This window comes from Mirounga leonina, unplaced genomic scaffold (assembly GCF_011800145.1).
Source record: "Mirounga leonina isolate KUSES-001 unplaced genomic scaffold, KU_Mleo_1.0 Mir_115, whole genome shotgun sequence".
NCBI classification, from domain to species: Eukaryota; Metazoa; Chordata; class Mammalia; order Carnivora; family Phocidae; genus Mirounga; species Mirounga leonina.
The window spans coordinates 29,002,341-29,018,020 of NW_023270268.1; the positions used below are offsets into that span (position 1 = coordinate 29,002,341).

Genomic DNA, 15,680 nt, shown 5'->3' on the forward strand with positions numbered 1-15,680 from the left:
TATAATAATGAAAACAGTATTGGCACAAAAACAGACATAAAGATAAATGGAACAGAATAAAGAGCCAAGGGAAAAATACCCACATGTATATAGCTGATTATTTATGACAAAGGAGGCAAAAATATATAATGGGGAAAAAGTCTCTTTAATAAATGGTATTGGAAAAACTGGACAGCCACAAGCAAAAGAATGAAAACATACCACTATCTTACACCATACATAAATTAACTCAAACTGGATTAAAGACTTGAATACAAGACCAGAAACCACAAAATTCCTAGAAGAAAACATAGGCAGTAGGCTCCTTGACACTGCTCTTTGCAGTATTTTTTTTTGTAACTGATTCCCAAGGCAATGGCAACAAAAGCAAATATAAACAAATGGGACTACATCAAACTTAAAACCTTCTGCACAGCAAAGGAAACCATCAATAAAATAAAAAGGCAACCTCCTGAATGGGACAAGGTATTGGCAAATTATATATCAAATAAAGGGTTAATAGTCAAAATAGATAAAGAAGTCCTATAACTCAGTAACAAAGTAACAATCCAATTGAAAAAATAGGTAGAAGTTCTAAATAGAAATTTTTCCAAAGAAGACATACAGATGGCCAACAGTCACATGAAAAAAATGCTCAATATCACTCATCATCAAGGAAATACAAATCAAAACCACAATGAGATATCATCTCACACCTGTCATAACTGCTATTTTCAAGAAGATAGAAAATAACAAAAAAAGAAACATTCTAATTTTCTCTCACACAAAAAAGAAATGTTCTCTAATTTTCCCATTTACTTATGAAATCTAAAAAATTGCATTGGGCTCCCTGCTCAGCAGGGAGTCTGCTTCTCCCTCTGACCCTCCCCCCTCTCATGCTCTCTCTATCTCATTCTCTCTCTCAAATAAATAAATAAAATCTTTAAAAAAATAAAAAAATAAAAAATAATAAAAAATAAAAAATGAGGTGGGAGGCGCCTGGCTGGCTCAGTTGGAAGAGCATGTGACTCTTGATCTTGGGGTTATGAGTTTGAGCCCCACATTGGGGGTAGAGTTTACTTAAGAAAATAAATAAAGGGGGCATTTAAAAAATAAGTAAAAAAAATTAAAAATGAGGTGGAAAAGATAAATTATTAACTAAAATTAAATTTTAACATTTCACAGCTTTCAATGCCAGTCCACAGTGTATCCTTCCTTCTGACCGTTCTCGTAGTTCACTTTGTATGACACACTTTAGCACTTGGGTATATATTGTTTTCTGCTCTTAGCTAATTATTTTTTTCTCTCCATTTGTATTTTGAGCTCATTAAGAGCTGTACTTCCTTTCCAACCCTATCTTTCAGAGCAAATAGTTGGTAATGAATAAATGCTAGTTGATTTGTACTCTGCCAATCATATGTTACTTCTATAAAAAATTAGCTACAATATTTATAGGAGGCAGAAATTGATTAAATTTAACTATTAATTATGGGTTTATTGGGTAGAAAGTAGAAGACATTTTACTTGATACCATATAACCCTAATACATTAAAAGAAAATGCTATATGTCACAAATCAGTACTGCAGCTAAATAGCTTCATGCTCTGCCTCTACCAGTTGTTTCTTTTTTAAAAAATGACTCTTCCAACTATAAATATTCTGCTTTTCTAAAGGAAGATGACACCTGTTTGACAACTTTATTCCTATAAGAAATGGTTTTCTAATATGAAATTAAAAAATTAAAAGGGAATAACTATATGGTACTTAGTGTTACACCATTACTTTCAACATATTATGACTAATCCTAAATTTAAACATCTTGGTTGATGACACAAAATTCAAGAGATCTAGGTCTGAATTTTTCCTTTCTTGTTTAAGAAATGAGTAGAAAAGTACATAGAACACATAGAAGACTCTGACTTATTCAAAGATAGGCTCCTAAAATATGAATGACTCAAATGATACAGATCAAATACAGGCCTAATACTGCTAGGTTTTAAGGTATAAACTTTTACAGTTTTTCCAGGTTATTAGTTAGCATTCTTTAATCTTCCTAATCCATATTTAACAAAGTTATTTCAGAATTCATCAGTGCCATTAACAAAAGTTTACCCATACACATATATAATTACATATACATAATTTTATTATCCATATTGACTTTCCTATAAAAAGTTTTCTGTCCTGCTGGTGAATGTGCTCATATCTTTACGTTATATTTGAACTTTGATTTGATATAATACTACTTTAATTATGACAGTAATGTAATTTATAATGCTATTTTTCTCCTGTCTTCTTCCTATAGGGAAAGAACATGAAACCCAGAAGCTTGGCACATGAATTCAGAGCAGCTCTTCTTGCCCTAATACATCTTAGCATTCTGAGAAAATTAATGAATCCAGAAAAACCTCTTTTAAGAAGTAGGATTCAGGGAACTATAATCTTTCATGTTAATGTCAGAACACTAAAGGCCAAGTGTCTTGTCGAACGGCATACAGGTAATGAGGTGAACTGAAGTGGTTTCCTCATTCCCACCATACTCCTCCAATCCCAGGCCTCACTGTCTGTGTTCCATGGAGGAGGGTTATAGTTCTGAATTGTTTGTACCCTTTATAAAGATTACACTGTGTATATTTCCACAGAGCAAGTTCACATTAATCTCACACAGTTCTTTCAAAACCTCAAAAGAGGTTTTTGGAATTCCATCCTCCCTGAGCTTATACATATACATATATATTTAAAGATTTTATTTATTTATTTGACAGAGGGAGCACAAGCAGGGGGAGTGGCAGGCAGAGGGAGAAGGAGAAGCAGGCTCCCGGATGAGTAGGGAGCCTGATGCAGGGCTCGATCCCAGGACCATGGGATCATGACCTGAACTGAAGGCAGACGTTAAACCGACTGAGCCACCCAGGCGCCCCTCTGAGCTTATAATTAATCAAATTAAAAATTCTTCATGAGATAAGAAAAGGAACTGGAAATGAACCAAAAGAGCAAGAACCTGGATAAGCTAAATATTTTTTGTAGATGAAAAACTTTTCTGAAGAAAACAGTGACATGCATATAAATTCCCAAATCCTATTTAAGTAGTAAATCAGATATCCTAAGGGTTAGACTTGGCCTTAAAGGTAGGCAGCTACCTATGCCCGAAAATCTGCAGGACTCATTCCTAAATGTTTTGAGTGGTGAACACAGTCCCAAAGGTAGGGGAAGCATGAGGCTGGGTTGGGCTCCTTCAGAACCCTGAGGGGAACATCTACCTGGTACTTGTGTCCCAAATCAGAATTGCTAAGACCTACTTAGTTTATTATAAATATGGCTTACAGTACCTCTGTAGGGTGGAAAACTATGTTATCTAGTTTGTAATCTCCATGAATCAAATTTTCTTCATTGTCATTATCTGGCAAGTTTTTCATTAGCCAGTCAGATAGCTGTTTCATGGCAGGGATGTCCTGATGAGCTACAGCTTGATATTGCTCTGTCCAGGTTGATACCTAAAGATATACAAATAAAAATTACAGAGCTCAAAGTGGAAGTAAGATCCAACAATTCTAAAATTAAGACAAAATTCGATTATATCAAAATTGGTCTTATTCCTAAATGCTCAAGACAAATGCCTATAAGTGACATTCACATGAGCCTAAAACATTTTTTTTTAAAAGCCTTAAACATTTAAATCTCTCTTCCATCTAGTTCATTTTGCTAACCTAGATTTTTATCAGGAAAAAAAAAAATACTGGCATAGGAATCAAGAAATGTGGGTTCTAGTCTTTTTTCTGCAATTATTTTGTGGAAGAAAAAAAGAATGTACACAAACACATACACACAAATAAGTAAGAACAGGAGATTTCTGGAAGGGTCACAAGAAACAAGTAATCACTGAAAAAGGGCTAGAAGAAGAGATATTTTTACTTTTCATTTCAATAACTTTTCTTATTACCCACAGAATCTTCTAAATATATTTCAGGTATAAGAAATGCAAAGACTTTTTATTATTCTTAGAATCAAATGAAACAACTCAAACTCTTCTCAAAGTCCTCCATCAATTGAGATCATATTATTTATCAGCTTATAGTTCTCTCCACATTCCCCAAGGTATTCTGTTCAGCTTAGTGCAGTAAAGACCTTCATCTTTGGAATCATACAGACCTGGGTATAAATTATGTCTAAGCCACTTATTTGTGTATTATTTGATATCCATTAGCCTTAGATTCCTCATCTACAAAATGGGGGTAATAATATTTATGTCTTAGGGTTGCTACAAAGATTTAAAAAGAGTAGGTCAGCAACTCACCTACCATGGGACCTGGCATATAGTAAGTACTCTCTAAATCTTGGTTCCCTTCTCTCTTCAGTCAGCCCCCTCAAAAAGACATACAAACAAGGAAATAGTCCCGTACATATCTGGTCTAGCTGTCCCTTTGAAATGTTCACCATGTCTTCCCTATCACTCTTGATTTTCTCTTTCCTTATATATACAATGCAAGACATATCTCTCCCACAAAGCTTCTCCCACCTAAGCAAAGGCACACTGACATCCACCCTCTGAATGGAATAGCTCTCATCATGAGTACTGAACCATTTACTACTAGATTAAATACTCCTTTATTCTATTTTCAAGTTTCATGTAAATGAGATTCATGTATAGGTCTCTCAAAAAATGACCAAAAGTTCCTCTAGGGAAAGAAGTTACTTTTATTTTCTTGACATTTAACACAGTACTCAGCAAGTATTAAACACATAGTTGTGCTTAATAGATATGTTAACTTAAAAAGGGAAACTGTATAGAAAATATATTGATAAATTAAATGAAGAGGCTGAAAAGCTTTAAATTTGCATGCATGTACATGTTGTTAGTTATAGAAGCTTAGGCTAAAAAAATCTGATCTAAACATATAAAATTAGTTTATGCTAACAACAAGCCAATATAAAGGCTGATATTAAAAGTTATACCCAAGTTTCAGGAAAGTATAAAATAGGTTTTTATTTTGACTAATAACATATATTATTTCCAAGAACTTGAGAAAAGGAGCTCTTTATGTGGATGTATTACCTGTCTTTTGCAATAGCCAGCACCTCGACCATAACCTTCCAGCTGCAATGACTGTACATTCAAGGAATGTAAGCGAGCCAAGGTTTCTATCATGGCCACATACATGGCTGAGCATTCTGCTGGGGTAACTCCAGGAATTGTGAAATCACGAAAGATTCGACCCTACGGAAACAATTACAACAAATAATTTAAAACAAAATAAACGTTTTCATACCAATTATTTGCTGTCATAATCCCCCATTGCCTCCAAAAAAAAAAATCAGGATAATAGTTTACAACCAAAAACAATTCTTTGTAGAATATGCTAGAAAAACATTCTTTTGAGAAACGTGTTCAATAGAGTATATGTGCCAAAGGAAAAATACAAGGACATTCCAAGTTGAACATAAAGGACAAAAACTACTCTCAAGTTACATTTTGCAAAAAAAAAAATTTTTTTAAACACTTTGAATTTATTGTTCTTAATGGATTGATTTTCTGTTTGGAGTCATTTTCTTCCCCCCTACCATCTGGAGTGTTTGGTTATTGCCATTACATATAGCTCTTTATTGCCACCTAGAGGAAAATTTAAGAATAAGCTAAAGGGCCCTAGTTACTAAATTTGTTCCTAGTCTATTTCATCCCTCCCACATTGCCTGTGCTCAAATTAAAATAAAAGTTTAAGCCCTTGCAACTAATTACCTAAAGGCTAATTAATAAACTATCATTTATTAACATCTAATTTCATAATTAAAAATAAAAGTAACAATAAAGTGAGATTAAGTGTTAATTTACCTGCACATGGTCCATCAAGTAAAATTCTGTTCCAATGACAGAAGGATCACTGCAGTACAATAAAGGCTTGGGAACGGGGAATCCAACTGAAAACAAAGCTTTCTGGACTTTAAATTCTCTATCAATCTAAAGAGGATGATAGATTATTAAAAATCAGAAACAGAAATTTTTAAGTTTTTTTAAAATTTAGTTATTTTTTTTTTAGTAATCTCTGTACCCAACGTGGTGCTCAAACTCATGACCCCAAGATCAACAGTTGTGTGCTCTTCCAACTGAGCCAGCCAGGTGCCCCAGAAACACAGACATACAATAACTATTTGTGAGCTTACATTAAGGCTAGAAATCAATTTTGAAACAGTATCAACAAATGACCTAGAGGATAATAATTTCCTTAAAAGTAGTCTTAGTGCAATTATTACAATTATAATTAGCCAGCACTAAAAACCCCCTGATAATTAGGCTAAAGGATAGGCACATGCATGGGACTTAATCTTGGCTCTGTTAATATGAAGGCAACAGTTCTCGACCACAATATTTCAGATTATCATAAAAACATCTTTGTTCTCAGCAGTTCCCTGCTTGCTCTTTGGCTTACTCTTGCTCACTCTTTCTTTCTCATATCTCCCAAGGGGACTCAGGCAAGTCTCTATTCTACTGCTCTGGGCACAGTCAGCTACAGGGTGCTGGGCGAGAGCAGTAAGTGCTGGTAGAAGGGAAAAACCACTATCTCCTTCTGGAGATCAAAAGAGGTACTTGTTTCTAAAGCAGGGGTAGGGGAATCCTTCCGGGTACCCAAGGCTACCATGGAGCTCAGGATAACCATGGGGAAAGGAGGCAATGAGATGCAAGCTAGTACTGAAGCAGGAACCCAAATAAGATAAAAGGGCCTCCTCAACCAGGACAGATATATGGGCCTATCACTCAGGACCTGAGGACACACCTTATAGCAGAGCTGTGATGCTGACTCCAGGAGCCCTGTGACTGATCACTTCTAAAGAGGAGAAACCATGCAGCTCACTTTGACAGCTGACAGCAGGGATAAAGCAGCAGTTAATAAAGATTAACTAGAGCAGGGACATGACTAAACCCATGACCAAGGTGAGAGAAGCCAGTGGAACCAAAGGTTATGAAAGAAGCGTCTGTAATCACCCTGATGCTGGGGTTGGGGTGGGTGGGGTAAGGACAAAGGGGTTAGGGAGAGAACATTGCTTTTTTCAGCGCAGACTTAGAAGAAAATGAAGGGAGTTGAAACCAACTAAGCCAGATCCTTGGGCTGAGAGCATTACGTTATTTTCTGATGTCTTCTGGTAGAAAGTTATCAAGAAGAGAGACAAAGAGAGTTGTTTATTGGGGCATAAATTTCTGGGCATAAGTGGGTATCCTCCTTCAGCCTTACCATGTTGACACTTAATAAAAGTTACCCAACTTTTTAAATCTTAAGCATCCAAGTTACTTCATATTTCTTGGATATGGAACCAAGAAAGCCAGAATCTGCATTTTTCCATTACTGTAATCTTAAGCCTATCCTTCAGTGGACCTAACACAGTCAGCTGGGCCTGGGAAATACCTATTATACATGGTTACAATACCCTAAATACGCACAGTGCTTTTACTGTTCTCTAGCACTTTGATTTCTGTTCTCTCCTGTTTTCATCTCTAAAATTCTACAGATAATAGCTATTTCCTGAAAACAGAGTCAATTTTTAACAAATCTTTTTAAATTCTCACAAAGCCTAATATTTAGAGAATACTATAAAATGATTATTCAAATATTTCTTATTAGCAAAAGATCAGTGGGTTTGTCAGAGCAAATATATTAAGATAATTCAGTGAAAAAAAGATACTTCAGTGAGTAGATATTGTTATAAGATATAATTTTTTTATAAGATATAATTTTTAAAACACAATTAAAATATGTAACCAAAGTACAAACATCTATAAATGAGCAGCACTGAAAATATTCACTATATGACTGCATATCTAGCCAATTGTAAGGAAAGAATCAAATCCACATGAAGACTGGTTATTGCTCAAGATTAATGAGCTACGGGCGCCTGAGTAGCTCAGTTGTTAAACATCTGCTTCTGCTCAGGTCATGATCCCAGGGTCCTGGGATCGAGCCCCGCATCAGGTTCCCTGCTCCGCCGGAGGCCTGCTTCTCTCTCTCCCACTCACCCTGCTTGTGTTTCCTCTCTTGCTATGTCTCTCTCTGTCAAATAAAAAAATTTAAAAAAAATAAAATCTTTAAAAAAAAAAAGATTAATGAACTAAAGACAGCCTCAGATTTTAACCTCAAGTCCTTTTTAAAAACAAGGGATACAATTCAAGTGAAATTTTTATCTAAGAAATAAAATACATTATTATTTAATAATCATGAGATGACTTTTAAAAGCAATTTAAATTATTTTTCTGTATATAAAAAGCATTTATTTGTCAACAAAGTATTATTGCGTTTGTATACCATACCTGATGTGCTTTAGGAAGAAGTGAACCAGGTGGTTTTTTTCTGAGTACATATGCTTGAAAGCCCTTCCGAAGATAAAAGGTTGGATTGGACTGTCCTGATCTAGATAAGGGTAGAGAAAAGGTCAATTACAAGGATATTTTCCTTCTTCCCCAAATCCTACCAAAATGTCAAAAGAAACACAAAATAAAAATAAATCAATTTCAGTGCTGGGAAACCAAGAGGGGTGCTACCAGCAGCTCAAAACATTAGTTTTAGATGATATAAAGCAGATGATAACACAGTGGCAGGTGGACAATCTATAACCCACATAGGTAGAAGAGATGACCTCACTCCCTGCCTGCAAATCATGAGTGTTATCAGAAGTATCCCCAGAACACTGTCTAAATCTAAGGGAAAAAAAGGCTGGGAGAAGAGGTTGTATCAGTCAGAAAATTAATTAAAGGATGCTGGAATAACTGGGTTGGTGTCCCTTCATCTGCTGTTGGAGATATATTCCTCAAATGCTTCACCGAGGCTAGTACCCAAGTACAGCTCTCCACAAGGGGAATTGTGGTAAGCAAGGTCCCAGGGTGGACACCTGGGCCAGGGAAGTACATTGCCCCAGGTAATGCACAGATACCAGGGCACTGGCTCTCCCTGCCAGGTGAGCAGAAATTCTCACATGAACTGAAACTACACTCTAGATACCAAAACTACTCAGTTTACACCTTCATTTACAATATGGCCAATTTAAGAATTACCCAGCTTTTGAAGACTCCCAACAGCATGAAAGGAGGACTTAACTAAATAATGAAAAGAATCAATCCCTGATATGTGCTGCAACATGGATGGACTTTGAAACCCTGATGTTGAGTGAAAAAGGCCAGTCACAAAAGGTCACGTATTATATGATTACACTTCTCTGAAATGTTCAAGAATGTAAATCCATAGTGACAGAAAGGATTAGTGGCTGCTAAGGGATGGGAGGAGGGGACAATTGGGAGGTAAGGGTTTTTGGGGGGGAGTGATAGAAATGTTCTGGAATTAGTGCTGCTTCTTGCACAACACTGTGAACATACTAAAATCCACTAAACTGTACACTTTAATTTTTATTTTTTTATTAAAGATTTTTATTTATTCATTTGAGAGAGAGAGAGAGAGAGACAGCACAAGCAGGTGGAGCGGCAGGCAGAGGGAGAGGGAGAAGCAGGCTCCCTGCTGAACAGAGTCCACCGTGGGGCTTGATCCCAGGACCCCCCAGGATCATGACCTGAGACAAAGGCAGATGCTTAACCAACTGAGCTACCTGGGCCCCCCAAACTGTGCACTTTAAAATAATTCAAATTTTAAATTTTATGTAAGATAAATTTTATCTCAAAAAATCCCAATGTCACAATACTTCAATAGAAAAATAAATTTAAAAAGTATGTATTTCTTCCAAATCAAAACCTCAATGAGATACCTCACACCAGTCAGAATGGCTAAAATCAACAAGTCAGGAAACAACAGATGTTGGCAGGGATGTGGAGAGAGGGGAACCCTCCTACACTGTTGGTGGGAATGCAAGCTGGTGCAACCACTTTGGAAAACAGTATGGGGGTTCTTCAAAAAGTTGAAAGTAGAGCTACCATACGATCCAGCAATTGTACTACTGGGTATTTACCCCAAAGATATAAATGTAGGGATCCAAAGGGGTACGTGCACCCCAATGTTTATAGCAGCAATGTCCACAATAGCCAAACTGTGGAAAGAGCCAAGATGTCCATCAACAGATGAATGGATAAAGAAGAAGTGGTATATATATACAATGGAATATTATGCAGCCATCAAAAGGAATGAAATCTTGCCATTTGCAACGACGTGGATGGAACTGGAGGGTATTATGCTGAGTGAAATAAGTCAATCAGAGAAAGACATGTATCGGGGCGCCTGTGTGGCTCAGTTGGTTAAGCGACTGCCTTTGGCTCAGGTCATGATCCTGGAGTCCCAGGATCGAGTCCCACATCGGGCTCCCCACTCGGTGGGGAGTCTGCTTCTCTCTCTGACCCTCTCCCCTCTCATGCTCTCTCTCACTCTCTCTCTCTCAAATAAATAAATAAAATCTTAAAAAAAAAAAAAAGAGTCTGTTTCTTGGTTTGCCCCCCTTTCTCTCTAAAAAAAAAGAGAAAGACATGTATCATATGACCTCACTAATATGAGGAATTCTTAATCTCAGGAAACAAACTGAGGGTTGCTGGAGTGGTGGGAGGGATGGGGTGGCTGGGTGATAGACATTGGGGAGGGTATGTGCTATGGTGAGTGCTGTGAATTGTGCAAGACTGTTAAATCACAGATCTGTACCTCTGAAACAAATAATGCAATATATGCTAAAAAAAAAAAAAAAAAGAAGATAACAGGAGGGGAAGAATAAAGGGGGGGAAATCGGAGGGGTAGACGAACCATGAGAGACGATGGACTCTGAAAAACAAACTGAGGGTTCTAGAGGGGAGGGGGGTGGGAGGATGGGTCAGCCTGGTGATGGGTATTAAAGAGGGCACGCTCTGCATGGAGCACTGGGTGTTATACACAAACAATGAATCATGGAACACTACATCAAAAACTAATGATGTGATGTATGGTGATTAACATAACAATAAAATTTTTTTTAAAAAGTATGTATTTCTGTTTTAAAAAAAATCTCACCAAACGAAAAGCTTCTCCCCTGTATATATATCTACCATGGTTCTTTTTTTTTTAAAAGATTTTATTTATTTATTCATGGGAGACAGAGAGAGAGAGAGAGAGAGGCAGAGGGAGAAGCAGGCTCCCAAGGAGCAGGGAGCCCGATGTGGGACTCGATCCCAGGACCCTGGGATCATGACCTGAGCCGAAGGCAGACGCTTAACCATCTGAGCCACCCAGGCTCCCTATCTACCATGGTTCTAACAAAGACCACCCGTCCCCCCCGCCCAAATGCAGAAGCCCACCTTGGGAAGATCATCACCAACACTGAACAGAGTAATGGCTAAATTTAACCACTCTTAAGCATCAGGCTGCCATGTAGTCTAGAAACCACTGAGGGTATCAATACCATAAGAATCATCAATAAGCCAATAGCCATAATTATTGTTTAGGACGTAGACAAGAAACATGGTGCTTAAAGAAATACGTTGATCTATAACCAAAGAGGTGGCACCTTTGATTTGTCAAACCTTAATTAACAAAGATGGAATCTTGGCATTTAAGTGTGCAGTTAGGGAAACTCACTTGGTTGGAGAAGACTTTGATTAGACAATCAATCTCACAAAACCCTAACAGGCTACCCTCTGCATTGGTTCACTTGGAAGCATATGAAGTCAGGAAATACAGTATTCCAGCAGGGCAGCATCAGATGAGCTTCTATAATGGAAGCATTCCAGGAATCCATGCAGGATTCTGGCATCTACTCTGTGGCCCCTGTGGCCCTTTGTTGACAGCGCAGGTTCTAAGAAATGAGACCACATAGGTGAGGATGGGCGCCAACTGTGCTTAGAAGCCTCGTGTTCCACAGGAGCCATTGCCTCTAGTAACAATCCTTTGGACACAGCAACCAGCACCCCAACAAGGGACATGAGCAGTTGCAAGAACTTGCTACACTTAGGGAAGCCCAAAGTATCCCACCAGATACTTACAGTTTATTTCCAGGCCTACCAGTTCAGATACAGTTTATCAATTAAGTATTATTTCCACCAGAAGTAATGTTGCCTAGACACAAGGCTGACATGCCACCTTTACCAAGTTACCACAGTAACTGAGCTAGAAAGTTAACTTAATTTGTCCATAGAGAAGAAAAGGTTTTTTAACCCTTTCTTCACATCTTGCTAGAGAAGTCTCAGGCCTGTGAGGTCATCCTGGTGGGTGGTTTTAGCTGCATTTCCAAGCTTCAGAAACTTAGAAATTCCTACAGGATTTTTTTTTTTTTCCAACAGAAAAAATTGGAAAAAAGCATCAATCCTGATAAGGGTGTTACTTATGTTTGTAGCTATGTAGGCAGCCATCTTGTCCCTTGTCTGGAGATAAATCTGAAAATATTCAGGATTCACTGCTCTCTGATATCATCCCTTTTCCTAGTAATACTGAAATCACTACTTTGGTATTGAAACCACTGGTGAAGTCGTGACTATTCTGGTTAAGTGCAACACACAGTTCATTCCAAGTGAATTTAGAACTTCACTATCTACTCTATGAAATTGAGTGAGCAATGATGAAAGATCACAACCAGTTTGGCAAGTTTGAACTCACAGATATCCTTCCTGTATCCTTTAGATTTGTACAAACTGAAGTAACATTTGATATTGATGATAACAGTATTTCAAATGTATTTGCTCTAGATAAGAAGAGATCAAGAAAAGAGAAGATTAAAAGTCCAATGTCATGGTGTTTGAGCATGGAAAACATTGAGTACATGGTCCAAGAGGTTTAAAAGTACAAAGCTGGAGATGAGAAGCAGAGAGGTGAAATATCCCCTACATACATGCTCTGATCCTAAGTATTCAACAGTAGGGCCATGGTGGAAGATGAGACACATCAAAGCAGAAATAAAGATGACGCCAAACAGAAGATTCTTGGCAGGTACACTGGAATCATCAAATGGCTGGCGAAGAATCAGATTACTGAGAAGGAAGAATTTAACATTAGCAGAAAGAGCTGGAGATATCTTTCCTCTGTATCCCTGGAACTTTTTGTCTTTCAGCATATTCACATACAGCTTCACTCTCTTCTCTGGATGGACCCTTCATCTCCTTGCTCTAACTAAAACTTGAGTGTTCCATGAGGACCCTGTTTCCCTTGTAGGCCTCTACAGTGGTAGATTTTTTCCCCTCACATCACTCATCTAGTGGGCCTGGAGATGGAGTCTATGTCCCTCCTGATACTCATTGCCACTTGCAAACTCGTTGCCTTCCCTCCTGCCTAAACCTGTTACCCAGCTTTGAATTCATGTTATGAGACTACCACACTCCACCCTTTCTTGTTGAAATCAACTACTCTCTCTGTTGCAATCACTCTCCCCATTGCCTATTGACTCACTATTGCTCTTATTTACACTACTCCTATCTTCATTATTTCAAAATCCACTCAGATATTCATTCTAACACTCAGGCCTGTCAGTCCCTTGAATTCTTCTACTCTAGTGATATTTTCCATTACAGTACTTCAGTCACTCACTCTAGGGGACACATCTTAAACATTAACAACTCAAGCACTGCATAATCCTCCTTGTTAAGCATTTCTACTTCTGACCATAATCTAGCTTTCCATTCACTCCCACTGGTACATTGATTCCAACAATCCTTCAATCCTGGGATCTACCATTCACTGATCATTGTTTACCATTCCTCAGCCTCCCCTTCCCCCACCACATCCTTTCTGAACTCGCTTACTTTTGATGGCCAATTACATAACTACCCTCTTGAATGCATCTTTAATACACTTGCCCCCTCTCCATGTTATTTGCTTGGCTTCCCCCATTCTGGTTTAAAACCAACTCTTTGCCTGACCTCACATAGCTGAATGTAGCTGGATAAAGAAATATCGTTAACAGTACTATAGGCCGGTGGCATTTATCACTGGAATTTGTATTCCTTGACTACTGATTTATGTGAAAATAAAAATAGGGGTAAAGGAGATTGATCAGAGTTTTGTGGTATAGAATTAAAAGGCACCATGTGCCAATAGACAGTGGAGGCTTAAGCAGGTGGAATTAAAAACAGCTTAGGTTTCTAGAAGTCTTGTGTTGTTGTAAACAATGTTTAAGATCTTTCACCTATTACTGCATCATTAATTATCAAAAGGAGCAAGTTCTTATTACAGATTAGGAAACTAGTTCTCAGGAAGTTTATGCAACATTTAAATTCCCAGTCATTAAGTGGCAGATGGAATTTCCTGAAAACCAAGATTGTTTCTATAGCTCTGTGTTTAGACCAAAGTACTATTTTTTTAATAAATTTTTTAAGATTTGTTTTCTATTATAAAACAGACCAGAGCCAGATTTGTGGTGGGCAATAATACTCTCAGGATCGTCATCCAGTTCCATTCCCTCACTTCAAAAAGAACTAAAGCCTAAAGTGGTGGTGTGATTTACTAAGTGGAAGATCTAATATTAGAATTCAGATTCCCCCAGCTAGTGCCATTAACTCAACCTCCGAGAATAGGGCCAATTAAACGGAATTACATCTGCTTCTCAGAAAAAAAGATCTAACGGTTACAGAACAAAAGTTGAAAGAAGACCTCTTTATATTCCACAGAGCTTCCAAACTTAATTGCCTCAGTGAATCCTCCAGGTACGTAATTGCATCCTTTAACAAAGATTCCTTCTTATAGTTGGAACCGTGAATGTTGTGGTGCTTCCATTATTGTCCTCGAACCGGAAATACCCAGAATGAAACGCAGGGGACCACTGGCGGCAGCTCCCAGCTGCAGAGTGCGTCACTGCAGGAAAAGAAGCTGGGACGGGGGAGATTGCGACCCCACCCAGGGCCAAATAAAGAAAAGCCCAATGCACAGATTTGTTTCTGCTGAAGACCGGCGTCGATACCTGTATTGGGTAACGGTCAGCTTGGCCTCGGGCTCGGCCCCGAAGCCGGGCAAGTGCTGGTTTAGATAGGCCTCTAGGGACCCGCTGTCGAACTTGTGCTGGGGCAACACTTCGCCCGAGTCGGGCTCAGGGGAAGCACTGGGCTCCATGGCTGCGGCTGCCGCTGCCAGCCGGAGACGCAGATTCCACAGGTCTTCGGCGCTGAGTCCCCTGGCGGCAGAGACAACCACTCCGCAGCCGGGGGGCGAGGCCCTGACGCGTCGGGGCGAACAGGACCCAGCCGCTCCAGCCAATCACGCTGCCCCTGAATCTGGTGACTGAGGCTCTAACTGGGATATGCCGGAGGACCTCCGCGTTCTCGCATTTAAAAAATTTTCATTCAGTCTCACAGTCGGAGGCCGCAATCTTAAGGCAAAGCCACGTTAGTCGCTGCGAGCAATTAAGAACGAAAAGGCCCCTTGCACCTCAAATTTAACGCACCGGCAGCCGTCAGACCTATACAGGGTCCGGTTCAGAAAAGGGTCCGTCAGGACCTTGAGCCCAGGAATAAAAGATCCTGGTGTTTCTTCTAGCCGCCGGGCTGGAAAAGCAATATCGCAGGCCGCGGGCTTTGGACGCTAAGGACTCCCGGCCCTGCTGCGGCCTGTCTCTTAGGACCGGGGCGAAGAAGGCAGCCAAGAAGGGCGTTTTGGTTTTGTTCTGCTTTTCCTGAGGGGGAGCGATGACTGCAACGTACCGGAAGCGGTACCTTGGGAGGCCGGCGGGAGCGGCCGCAACGTGTAGTCCGTGCGGCGCTGGGAGCACTTCCCCAGGGTTCTGGGCTAGGAGGGCGGCGGCTACGTGCCTCCTCACCTACCCCTGGCGGGGTCTGCAGG

At 39.2% G+C, this 15,680-nt stretch overlaps 1 protein-coding gene across 1 annotated transcript in view; it reads right to left on the bottom strand.

Annotated features, from left to right (window-relative positions):
* ACAD11 (acyl-CoA dehydrogenase family member 11) overlaps positions 1-15,680 on the bottom strand; it is a 101,265-nt gene that overhangs the window by 85,501 nt on the left and 84 nt on the right. Inside the window, exons 2-6 of the mRNA XM_034994739.1 lie at positions 14,806-15,657; positions 8,273-8,372; positions 5,807-5,932; positions 5,033-5,194; positions 3,309-3,473 (exon numbers count right to left, since the gene is read on the bottom strand). Of these exons, the coding sequence (XP_034850630.1) occupies positions 3,309-3,473; positions 5,033-5,194; positions 5,807-5,932; positions 8,273-8,372; positions 14,806-14,954 (702 nt within the window). The 5' untranslated portion in view covers positions 14,955-15,657. The remainder of the gene's footprint in view (positions 1-3,308; positions 3,474-5,032; positions 5,195-5,806; positions 5,933-8,272; positions 8,373-14,805; positions 15,658-15,680) is intronic.